We start from the raw sequence: 12,300 nt of genomic DNA on the forward strand, positions 1-12,300 counted from the left end.
CCACCTGGGGGTAGCCCGTCAGGAAGTCCAGGATCCAGTTGCAGAGGGAGGTGTTTAGTCCCAGGTTATAGGGTTTCTGGGATAATGGTGTTGATGTGAGCCATGACCAGCCTTTCAAAGCACTTCATGGCTACAGACGTGAGTGCTACGGGTCGGTAGTCATTTAGGCAGGTTACCTTAGTGTTCTTGAGTACAGGCACTATTGTGGTCTGCTTAAAACATGTTGGTATTACAGACTCGGACAGGGAGAGGTTGAAAATATCAGTGAAGACACTTGCCAATTGGTCAGCGCATGCTCGCAGTACACGTCCCGGTAATTTGTCTGGGCCTGCGATCTTGTGAATGTTGACCTGTTTAAAGGTCTTACTCACATTGGCTGCGGAGAGAGTGATCACACAGTCTTCCGGAACTGCTGGTGCTCTCATGCATGTTTCAGTGTTATTTGCCTCGAAGCGAGCATAGAAGTAGTTTAGCTTGTCTGGTACGTTCGTGTCACTGGGCAGCTCTCGGCTGTGCTTCCCTTTGTAGTCTGTAATGGTTTGCAAGCCTTGCCACATCTGACGAGTGTCAGAGCCGGTGTCGTACGATTCGATTTTAGTCCTGTATTGACACTTTGCCTGTTTCATGGTTCGTCGGAGGGCATAGCGAGATTTCTTATAAGCTTCCGGGTTAGAGTCCTGCTCCTTGAAAGCAGCAGCTCTAGCCTTTTAGCTCAGTGTGGATGTTGCCTGTAATTTTTTATAAAAAATGTGTTACAAACCAGGCAAATAAACAAACAAAATTACAATCGGTTGGGACATGTAAAATGTCAGCCTTCTTCTCCGGCACCATTGTTACAATAATGAGGCTATATACAGGGGATACCGAGTCAATGTGCAGGGGTACAGGTTAATCGAGATAATTTGTACATGTTGGTAGGGGTGAAGTGACTATGAATAGGTAATAAATAGTGAGTAGCAGCAGTGTAAAAACAAATGGGGGGGCATGAAACTTGGTCCCAGTGATGTACTGGGCCGTACTCACTAACCTCTGTAGCGCCTTGCGGTCAGATGCCAAGCAGTTGCCATACCAGGCGGTGAGCAACCAGTCAGGATGCTCTCGATTGTGCAGCTGTAGAATTTTAAGGATCTGGGGACCCATGGGTCTACGATTTCTGGGGTTTTCCCCTCTGGTTTCACATGTGACATGCTGGTAGAAATGACGTAAAACGGATTTAAGTTTGCCTGCATTGAAGTCTCCGGCCACTAGGAGCGCAGCTTCTGGATAAGCATTTTCTTGTTTGCTTATAAAGCTCGTTGAGTGTGGTCTTAGTGCCAGAATCAGTTTGTGGTGGTAAATAGACAGCTACGAATAATATAGATGAGAACTCTCTCGGTAGATAGTGTGTTATAAACAACGCGAAAAAAGTACCAAAATAGCACAGTTGGTTAGGTGCACGTAAAACGGCAGCCATCCCCTCCGGCGCCATTATAGTGGGCGTGTATAGTGTTGAGTCATCCGCATACATAGCCACACTGGCTTTACTCAAGGCCAGTGGCATGTTATTAGTAAAGATTGAAAAAAGTAAAGGGCCTAGACAGCTAGCCTAGGGAATTCCTGACTCTACCTGGATTATGTTGGATAGGCTTTCATTAACTTCTATGGGCTAGGTGGGATGTTTGGGTCCCACCCTAGTCAACAGCCAGTGGAATCGCGTGGCGCGAAATACAAATACCTCAAAAATGCTATAACTTCAAATTCTCAAACATATGACCATTTTACACCATTTTAAAGACAAGACTCTCGTAAATCTAACCACATTGTCCGATTTCAAAAAGGCTTTACAGCGAAAGCAAAACATTAGATTATGTCAGGAGAGTACCCTGCCAAAAATAATCACACAGCCATTTTCAAAGCAAGCATATGTCACAAAAACCAAAACCACAGCTAAATGCAGCACTAACCTTTGATGATCTTCATCAGATGACACTCCTAGGACATTATGTTATACAATACATGCATGTTTTGTTCAATCAAGTTCATATTTATATCAAAAAACAACTTTTTACATTAGCATGTGATGTTCAGAACTAGCATACCCACCGAAAACTTCCGGTGAATTTACTAAATTACTCACGATAAACGTTGACAAAATACATAAATTATTTTAAGAATTATAGATACAGAACTCCTTTATGCAATCGCGGTGTCAGATTTTAACCTGTTGGGGGTAGGGGGCAGTATTTACACGGCCGGATAAAAAACGCACCCGATTTAATCTGGTTACTACTCCTGCCCAGTAACTATAATATGCATATAATTAGTAGATTTGGATAGAAAACACTCTAAAGTTTCTAAAACTGTTTGAATGGTGTCTGTGAGTATAACAGAACTCATATGGCAGTCAAAACCCTGAGACAAATCGTAACAGGAAATGGAAATCTGATGTGTGGAATCACTTCAAACCTTTGCCATTGAAACACACAGGGACTTATTAATCATTTAGCACTTCCTAAGGCTTCCACTAGATGTCGACAGTCTTTACAAAGTGGTTTGAGTCTTCTATGGTAGAAACTGACCCAAAGAGAGGCTTGGGAAGTTGGTCACAGGGGGAGGGCTATTACTACTATGACGCAGGCGCCCATGGGAACCCTTTTTTTTCCCGAAACGTTTAGTAAGACAATGGAATCGTCCGCCTTGAATATTATTGAAGCTCTGGTTGAAAAAGGCCCTAAAGATTTATGTTATACAACGTTTGACATGTTTGAACGAACGTAAATATATTTTTTTTGCACATTCGTGATGACAAGTCCCGCGCGCTTCAGTACATTATGAGTAGCCTTCGGATGCGCTAACAAGAAGGAACTATTGGGAGATAAATTATTAACTTTTTCGAACAAAACTACATTTGTTGTGGACCTGGGATTCCTGGAAGTGCCTTCTGATGAAGATAATCAAAGGTAAGGGAATATTTACAATAGTATTTTTGATTTTAGATGGTTCCAAGATGTTTCTAACATGTATCGCCTAGCCTATTTTTCTGAGCATACCACGTCGTTTATTGCAAAGTGTGATTTCCAAGTTATTTTTAAATCTGGCAATGCGGTTGCATTCACGAGGTGTTAATCTATAATTCTTTGAATGACAATATATCGAATAGTAATTTTGTAAATTGTAGCGCTGATTCACCGGAAACATTTGAGGGAAAATATTTTCTGAACGTCACGCGCCGATGTAAAATGCTGTTTTTATATATAAATATGAACTTTATCGAACAAAAAAATGCATGTATTGTGTAACATGATGTCCTAGGAGTGTCATCTGATGAAGATTGTCAAAGGTTAGTGCTGCATTTAGCTGTGTTTTGGGTATTTGTGATGCATCTAGTTGCTTTGAAAATGGCAGTGTGATTTGTTTTGGCAGGGTACTCTCCTAACATAATCTAATGTTTTGCTTTTGCTGTAAAGCCTTTTTGAAATCGGACAACGTGGTTCGATTCAGGAGAGGTGCATCTATAAAATGGTGTAAAATAGTCATATGTTTGAGAAATTGAAGTTATAGCATTTATGAGGTTTTGTATTTCACGCGACGCGATTCCACTGGCTGTTGACTAGGGTGGGACGTTTGCCCAGACAGGTTAAAATAGCTTTTCAGCGAAAGCACATTTTGCAATATTCTGAGTATATAGCTCGGCCATCACGGCTAGCTATTTTGACACCCACCAAGTTTGGGGCTCACTAAACTCAGAATTACTATTAGAAAAATTGGATTACCTTTGCTGTTCTTCGTCAGAATGCACTCCCAGGACTTCTACTTCAACAACAAATGTTGTTTTGGTTCCAAATAATCCATAGTTCTATTCAAATACCTCCGTTTTGTTAGTGCGTTCAGGTCAGTATCCGAAGGGTGACGCGCGAGCGCATTTCGTGACAAAAAAATTCAAAATATTCCATTACCGTACTTCAAACGCTGTTTAAAATCCATTTTTATGCTATTTTTCTCGTAAAATAGCGATAATATTCCAACCGGGCAACGTTGTTTTCGTTCAAATGCTGAAAGAAAAACATGGCCACTTCTCGGGGCCGCGCATCTCCTGTCTCTGAGCCACCAGCCTGACCACTCACAAACAGCGCTCCTGTACCTAGCCCAGAGAGAGCAGAGATCTCATTCCACTTTCTGGCGCCTTCAGAGAGCCTATGGGAGCCTTAGAAAATGTCACATTACAGCAGAGATGCTGTATTTTCGATAGAGATGCCACAGAAGGCCAAGAAATGGTCAGACAGGGCACTTCCCATATAGAATCTTCTCAGATTTTGGCCTGCCATATGAGTTCTGTTATACTCAAAGACACCATTCAAACAGTTTTAGAAACTTTAGAGTGTTTTCTATCCAAATCTACTAATTATATGCATATTCTCGTTTCTGGGCAAGAGTAGTAACCAGTTTAAATCGGGTACGTTTTTTATCCGGCCGTGCAAATACTGCCCCCTAGCCCCAACAGGATTAAGTAGCTGGCTAGCTAATCAATTTCAATAGGCGAACAACAAGTGGAAACCTAGCTAATACTTACAAGGATTCCTAAATCATTGCTAAGAATAATGAAAATGACTGCAGTTTCTACTGGTCATTGTTTTCAGGCTCGTTTTATTGGTGCTAGCTAGGTACCAAGCTAAAGTTAGCTACTGCAGAAGTTGCGGTCAAACAAATTATGCTTTATTACCAACGCGGTATTGTAAACACATCGTGTAAACACATCGTTCGTGGCCGGTGTTTGCAGACTTTTTTGTACAGCTTTGACAGTGCTACTGTATCTTTTTTGACACACAAAGACCCAAACGGCGTTCCATAGTATGTATGTCGTGAAGCTAATAGCAGTGACACTATTACTGTGTAACTCCGGTAGGGCAACATTTGAAAAATAGCGCACTTGGTAGTGTGTACCGGTGCTCGACCAGTCGGCGAAAGCCAACATCACCCACGACAGAGAACAGTTGATTGTCAAGGGAAATTAATTCCATTATCTTGGCTTTAATGGATTTCGCCTTTGAGTTGCCTCGCTGAAAATGTCTTAATCTTTCAAATGACTGCTCGATCCACACAGCAGACATTGTGTGGGCTAGGTTAGGAATTGTTTTGCACGTGTAGCGCAACATTTTACATCACGTACCTACGTTATATAGGTATGCATGGTAGCTTTGACATCGGTTTTTAACGTCGGCGTTAAACTAGACATATGGCGTAGACATTTTTAGCTAATATCGGCCGATTCCAATATGTTCACCGATATATTGTGCATCCCTACAAGAAACCATATTGATATAGCAATGCTCCAAGAAACATCCAAAAAGACAAATAGAATAGAGAACCATTTTTACAAACTGGCTGCTTTTTCATCAGCCCCAAACAAACCTGGGTGTTTTATAATGATTAGGGCTGTGGCGGTCATGAAATGTTGTCAGCTGGTAATTGTCATGACTGCTGGTCTCATGGTAATTGACCGTTAATGAACATAAATATGTTTAGCATCTCCTGGCTTCCACGCATAGCCTACAAGCTGCTGAGGTGCGCATTTAGTCCGTGGGGCTGCTGACCCCTCTTGGGCCATTGAGGGTTTTCTCTTCCCCCTCGCTTCTATCCTAAAAAATCTCCACTACCATAGGAATCATAGCTGTAATCCAGATCTGCATCAAGAGAAGATGCACTCGAGTGCGGTGGTGGGGTAGCCTGTCGTTGGTTGTCTCTGACGCCACTGCTCGTTTGTCTACGGCCTCGCTGGGGATTCCCTCTCCCCAGATACACCTCGTTCTGTTTATAGTCATTGGCGTGTCGATCGAATTCCTTTATCTTTCTCGCTCTGATGTCCTACTCCAGGTCAGTCTTGAATTTCAGAAGTGTGCTTTCCATACTTGTGAGTTTCTCTGGGTCAGTTATTGAGGCGTGCAGTTGTAATCTCACCGCTTGTATCTTCTCACATAATCCATCCATGAAAAATGCGAGCCATGAACACAAATGAGCATTTGTTCGATATTTAGCACCACCGGTCACAAAGTCTCATTGTCTCTGCAGATTGTGGGTGCCTTCTGGATTCTAAGGCCTCATGGAATCAGTTTCTTGCCCAAATAGTCATTCAAAGTGACAGCGTGGAGATGCAGATGAGTCCCTCTGTCATATAGGTGTTTCAGTCTCTTTTGTAGTGAATCTGTTGTTTAACTGGATCAACATGATTGTCAAACAAAGTGTTATAACGCGGGCATAATCTTCCGTTGTGAATTCAAATGTCTTATGGAGGTTAAAATCCTCTTCATTTCGATTTGTCATCTCAGATCGACACACAAATGGAGGTGCGTCATATGAAAAGGAAATACTATCTACAGAAAAGTTTGTGGTCATACGCACATCCTTAAAAACGGCAGTGCTGGGCTAATAAAGAATACTTGTAAAGAACAGAACGGTCCGCACACTGTTTATGCTCTCAAATTTACCAATTTAATGACAACGTTTCGATCTGAAACAGATCTTCGTCAGGTCAAACAGACTCAAAACCCCAAAATATACACATTTCACCTCACATGACCATTACGCACATGATGCATGGTGGGTGTGGAAACAATTCAATTAAGTGCATAGTCAATCATAATTAAACACAAAGGTACAGTACATATGCTCATAAAGGATTATATACATACAAAGCGGTCCAAGTTAAAACCTAGGTAACCGTAAAAAAGATTACATTGGAAACAGTTGGAATACCCGCCCATATGACCATTACGCGCAGTGGCCGTAGATAAAATTACAGTGACCTATTTAAAAAACAACTTGTGTACCTCTAATAATTTGATATCAATGAGAGATGGACACATGTAGTAGCTACAGAAAACCTAATATATATGTACAAAATGACCAAGTGGATACCTGGAATCTCTCAATCAATCAGAAACAATTACTGCTGGCAGGCAGCACTGTTGAAAAAAAAGATGTTGTCTCCTAGATGGCAATCACTTCACGCTCTCCCAACTCGCCAGTGGATACAGTTACTATTAGAAGTTATAACATTAAATCGACAGCGAGAATGAATGGTGCTAGTCAAGCAATAATTGAGGCCTGGACAAATATACTTGACTCTGTAAAGAATAATCTCACCTAAAGCCAATAACTTACAAATAAACAATGAATTAATTTTTTATAATTGTGGACTTTGAACATCTAATTTCGTTTTTCTATAAAAAAAACAACAACTGAAAAAACAAGGAAAATTAGGAAACCTGGAAAAACAAAACCGAGGAAACGGGATTTACTAAAAGGTAAAACTGATTTTATAGGCCCTGCAATTGACTGACTGTTCAAAATCGCTAACAATAACACACTTTTTGAGATTTTGGAAAGGTTTTATTTCTTCCCTCCAAACAATCAATGTAAATATGATATTGTCAAATGAAAATGTAATTACGTGTGTATGGAGGGTAGGTCTTTATAGGCTATAGGCTACTTGCTCAGCCCATAAATTAAAGATAACATTTAAAATTATGCACGCATCATCCACTTTCCCGGGCCAGTATTCTTTTCATTCGGGCCAGTAGCTTTCAGTTAGCATTGGCCCGGTGTACCACTGGCAAATTTATCTGAATGTCAAGCCCTGCAAGGGCATGCTAATTTAAAAGATGGCTTGTCATTATTAGCCTGGTTCTGTATGGAATGCAGGCACATTATGGGACACAGGTCAAGTCATTATTGCCACAGAGTGGATCTTTTTTGCCAATTAAATCATGTGCTGGTGCCATCAACTGAAAACGTTATTAGCACCAGTGCCACCAGTGGAAAAAGTTAGTCTAGAACACTGCAAGCAATAATCAAAATCCACAAAGAAATAGTTCATTGACCACAAAATCAACTAGGGCTGACCCAATTTAGTTGAATGGTTGATTGTGTGGTCGATAGTCGAGCAGTCAATGTTTTTTTAATGGTGCACACCTGTTTGATTTGCGCCTGTCTCCAAGGACTAATCCATTGCGGAGGCCACGGGATGGCACAGTCCATCAATCTAAGACATGTGATACTGAAATTGTAAATGGTTATATTAATTAAAAACAATGGTGCAATAAATCAAATATTATTTTATAACAAATGTGTGCTTTCTCCCGCGTTGGACATGGACGCTGTCAGTGGTTCTGAAACAAGGTTCAGTGCGCCGTAGAATTGGCACTTTTCCCTATGTTGCTACGTGCATAATAGCAAAATTAACCAGCATATTGCGATTGAGAACATTGCTGCTGAGGCAGCAGCAGCAGAGGAGGAAACAGCCCTTGCCTAAAGCCCTATTCGGACGGGAATAGTTTTACTGGGGGTGGTCGGGAAATGTAATCATGTGCACAAGCACAAAACACCACATCTGTCATTTTAGTCCTGTCTGAATCTGCCATGTCAGTAACTTGTACATGGCAGGAGAGTAACAATTCCAGACAGAATAACCAAACTCCAAGGTCCTCTGATAATACTAGTCCTGTACGAATCGACATCCCTATGTTTTGAGAGAAATGTTTGAGTGACAGGTGTTGCTCACTGTTTGAGCAAGAAAACAATAATTTGATTAACAATAAATAAAGCGCAATTCACGAATGCAACTGTTTTTTCTTCGTTAGAACAGACTCTCTGGTACACTTATTTAATTAGTGTTGTTTACAATGTTCAAAATGGTCCAAAAAAGTGTATTGTAATCTAAAAGCAACTGCCTGGCACACACAATACTCACGCAATGCTTGCTCCTCTACCCTACTTATTCCACAACTAAGTCAAATGTCTTCAACAGATCTGACTTCCCCTTTCCCTCCTGAGCAACCAGTAAACATTTGCCAGCTTCACCTTTCTTTGTCACATCCTCCGCATCCATTTAGCTGTCGACATTACTGTGTTTGGAGTTTGTTATAACCAATTTATTGAGGTGATTATTAGGGATGCACGATATATCGGTGAAGATCTCGGAACCGGCCGATATTAGCTAAAAATGCCAACATCGCCATTGGCCTGATGTCTAGTTTAACGCCGATGTGCAAAACCGATGTCAAAGCTGACGTGGTTACACATGCAACAGCATTCCTAACCTAGCCCACAATGTCTGCTGTGTGGATCAAGCAGTCAACAAGTTGAGCAGTCATTTGAAAGAATACGAACATTTTAGCAAGACAACTCAAAAAGGTGAAATCCAATAACACCAAGATAATGGAATTCATTGCCCCTTCATTGCCCGTTCTCTGTCGTGTGTGATGTTGGCTTTCAACGAATGGTTACCAAGTGCGCTATTTTTCAGATGTTGCCCTACTGGAGTTACACAGTAATAGCGTCACTGCTATTAGCTTCACGACTGACATTTGGACCAGCGATATCAGCCCCATGAGCATGCTGAGCTGACAGCACAGTGGGCCGTCGAGGAGTTTGTACCGAGAAAAGTCGTATTTCATGCTCATGAATGTGCTGGTTGTCATACCACTGCTGCCATTTCAATGGCATTTGAGAACATGTTCAAAACTTGAAAACATAAAAACACACTAGCTAGCTCCATACGGCCAAAAATGTAATAACGGTGCTTCACTAGTTATTATGATAGGCTACAGGACAGGCCCCATTGGTCACATGCATGCTTCACGTACAGAGGGCAAGGGTTGGGGAATGTTTTTCCTAAACAAATGAGGGAATTTGGTAACATAACTTTTCAGTGAAATTATGTTGCAGTTTCAGCACACGGACGCACAATAAACACTTGCTGTGCTGAGGTGCCTTTTCACTGCAGTAGGGAGGACAGCGAGACAACGTGCACCAGTCACACAGGCACTCGCTGTCATTTTTTTACACTGTCATTTGTGTGTCTAATTTATTTAATCAAACAGTGTGCTTAAAGCATCAGACAAGCTCAGTGCAAATGTAAATGGTTTTATTCAAACACACAGGGTGTGTCTGTCTGAATCAGAGAGGTGCGGGGGCTGCATTAAATCGACATCCACGTCTTCGGCGCCCGGGGAACAGTGGGTTAACCTCTCTGGTATCATTGGGATGCTAGCGTCCCACCTCGACAACAGCCAGTGAAATTGCAGGGCGCCAAATTCAAACAACAGAAATCCCATAATTAAAATTCCTCAAACATACAAGTATTATACACCATTTTAAAAGATAAACTTCTTGTTAATCCAACCACAGTGTCTGATTTCAAAAAAGCTTTACGGCGAAAGCACACCATGCGATTATGTTAGGACAGCGCCTAGCCACAAGAAACCATACAGACATTTCCCAGCAAAGGAGAGGACTCACAAAAGTCAGAAATGGCGATTAAATGAATCACTAACCTTTGATGATCTTCATCTGGTGGCACTCCCAGGACTCCATGTTACACAATAAATGTTTGTTTTGTTCAATAATGTCCCTCTTTATGTCCAAAAACCTCAGTTTTGTTGGTGCGTTAAGTTCAGTAATCCAAAGGCACAAAGCGCGCTCTCAACAATCCAGATGAAAAGTCAAAAAAGTACAATAAAAGTTCGTAGAAACATGTCAAACGATGTTTAAAATCAATCCTCAGGTTGTTTTTGTCATAGATAATCAATAATATTTAAATCGGACAAAAGCTTCATCAATAGAAAAGGAGAAACAAGAAAGGCGCGCTCCCGATCACGCGCTGGACTCATGTCTGGAAATTTCCCCTCTCCACTCATTGAAAGTGCTGTATCTCCCTCATTTTTCAGAGTAAAAGCCTGAAACAATGCCTAAAGACTGGCTACATGTAGAAGAAGCCATAGAGATCGTGAACAGGGTCCTAAGTCTTTGTATGGTGGATAGGCTTTCAATGGAAAAACAGCCTTTCAAAATAATAGTACTTCCTGGATGGATTTTCCTCAGGTTTTCGCCTGCCATATCAGTTCTGTTATACTCACAGACATTATTTTAACAGTTTTGGAAACGTTAGAGTGTTTTCTATCCAAATCTACCAATTATATTCATATCCTAACTTCTGGGCCTGAGTAGCAGGCAGTTTAATTTGGGCACACTTTTCATCCAAAATTCCAAATGCTGCCCCCTACCCTAGTGAAGTTAACTGCCTTACTCAGGGGCAGAACAACAGATTTGTACCTTCTCAGCTCGGGGATTCGATCCAGCAACCTTTTGGTTACTGTCCCAACGCTCTAAACACTAGGCTACCAGAGTGGTTGGGTTCAATGCGGAAGACACATTTCAGTTGAAGGCATTCAGTTGTACAACTGACTATGTATCCCCCTTTCTACATATGGAAAAATTATCTTAAACATTTAGACCAAGCGATTGATCGAAAGAACAAAAACTCTAGGTCGACCAAGATTTTTTTTTGTCAGGGACAGCCATAAAAGCAACATTTTGCAATGGCCATCTCGGTCTCCAAACCCCACTGAAAACCTGTGGATTGAATTGAAGAGGGCAGTGAATAAGAGCAGACGAATGATATCAAGGATCTGAAAAGATCCTAAAACTTTTTCGAAAAATGCTCAGTGTCGTTATCCTTGCAAGGGGAGGGTGCTTGAGTATTGAAACCAGGTGTGCTCATAATTTGGACCCCTATCTTTTTAAAAATATTTTTGTATTACTTGTTATACAAAAGCTCTTTCTTTGAGAAATTGTATTTGTATAAAATAATTGCCCAATTTTTTGGAGCATACAATATAGCTCTGTATTTGCATTATTTATTTTATTCAGTATTCTTTGCTCACCTTTATCAAGGGTACTAATAATTATAGACCTGATTGTTAAGTCTTGCATGCTTCACAATCACAAGGCCAAGTAGTGATCTCAACTTTGTTCAAATGTTCATAAAGTGGTGATGTGGAACATTCAAAATAAATCTCTTATTCTTTAATGTTGAGGAACATTGGGCCTATTTCTATATTCCCTTTTAGACTGATCCTGGAATGTTGAGGTATATTCAAAACTTTGTTTGAAAGAGAGGAGATTTTAAGAGTGTGGAGAAACATATTTTCAAGCTAAGAAGGGGCCCAACACATACTTGCCATCATCAGCGTGGTAGGCCAGTGAGTGCGGGAGCCAGCCAGGCTGATGGTCCAGCTTGTAGTACTGAGGCACCAGGCCAACAGCAATCATTCCCCTCACCCCTGTGTCAATGATGGTCACCTGGAGGAGTATATGGAGAAGAATCCAGATGCAGCACAGAGTATTTGTAAAATTATTCTTGTCAATTGTTGACAAACATGCACCTGTTAATAAAGCCCCTTGGATCAACGATTAATTGAAAAATTGTATGGTTCAAAGAAATTATGCAAAAGGGGTATCTAACAAGTCAGGCAGCTCAGCTGA

General features: G+C 41.0%; 1 protein-coding gene across 6 annotated transcripts in view; it reads right to left on the reverse strand.

The window, feature by feature from the left end:
* LOC106583288 (SPRY domain-containing protein 3) overlaps positions 1 to 12,300 on the reverse strand; it is a 98,066-nt gene that overhangs the window by 62,202 nt on the left and 23,564 nt on the right. For 5 of the 6 annotated variants that reach the window (XM_045705075.1, XM_014167268.2, XM_014167269.2 and 2 more), the window contains exon 4: positions 11,993 to 12,117. The exons of the other annotated variant lie outside the window; for it this stretch is intronic. In XM_045705075.1, the coding sequence (XP_045561031.1) occupies positions 11,993 to 12,117 (125 nt within the window). The remainder of the gene's footprint in view (positions 1 to 11,992; positions 12,118 to 12,300) is intronic. 6 annotated transcript variants of the gene reach the window in all.

Source organism: Salmo salar, chromosome ssa22 (genome assembly GCF_905237065.1).
Source record: "Salmo salar chromosome ssa22, Ssal_v3.1, whole genome shotgun sequence".
Taxonomy (NCBI): Eukaryota; Metazoa; Chordata; class Actinopteri; order Salmoniformes; family Salmonidae; genus Salmo; species Salmo salar.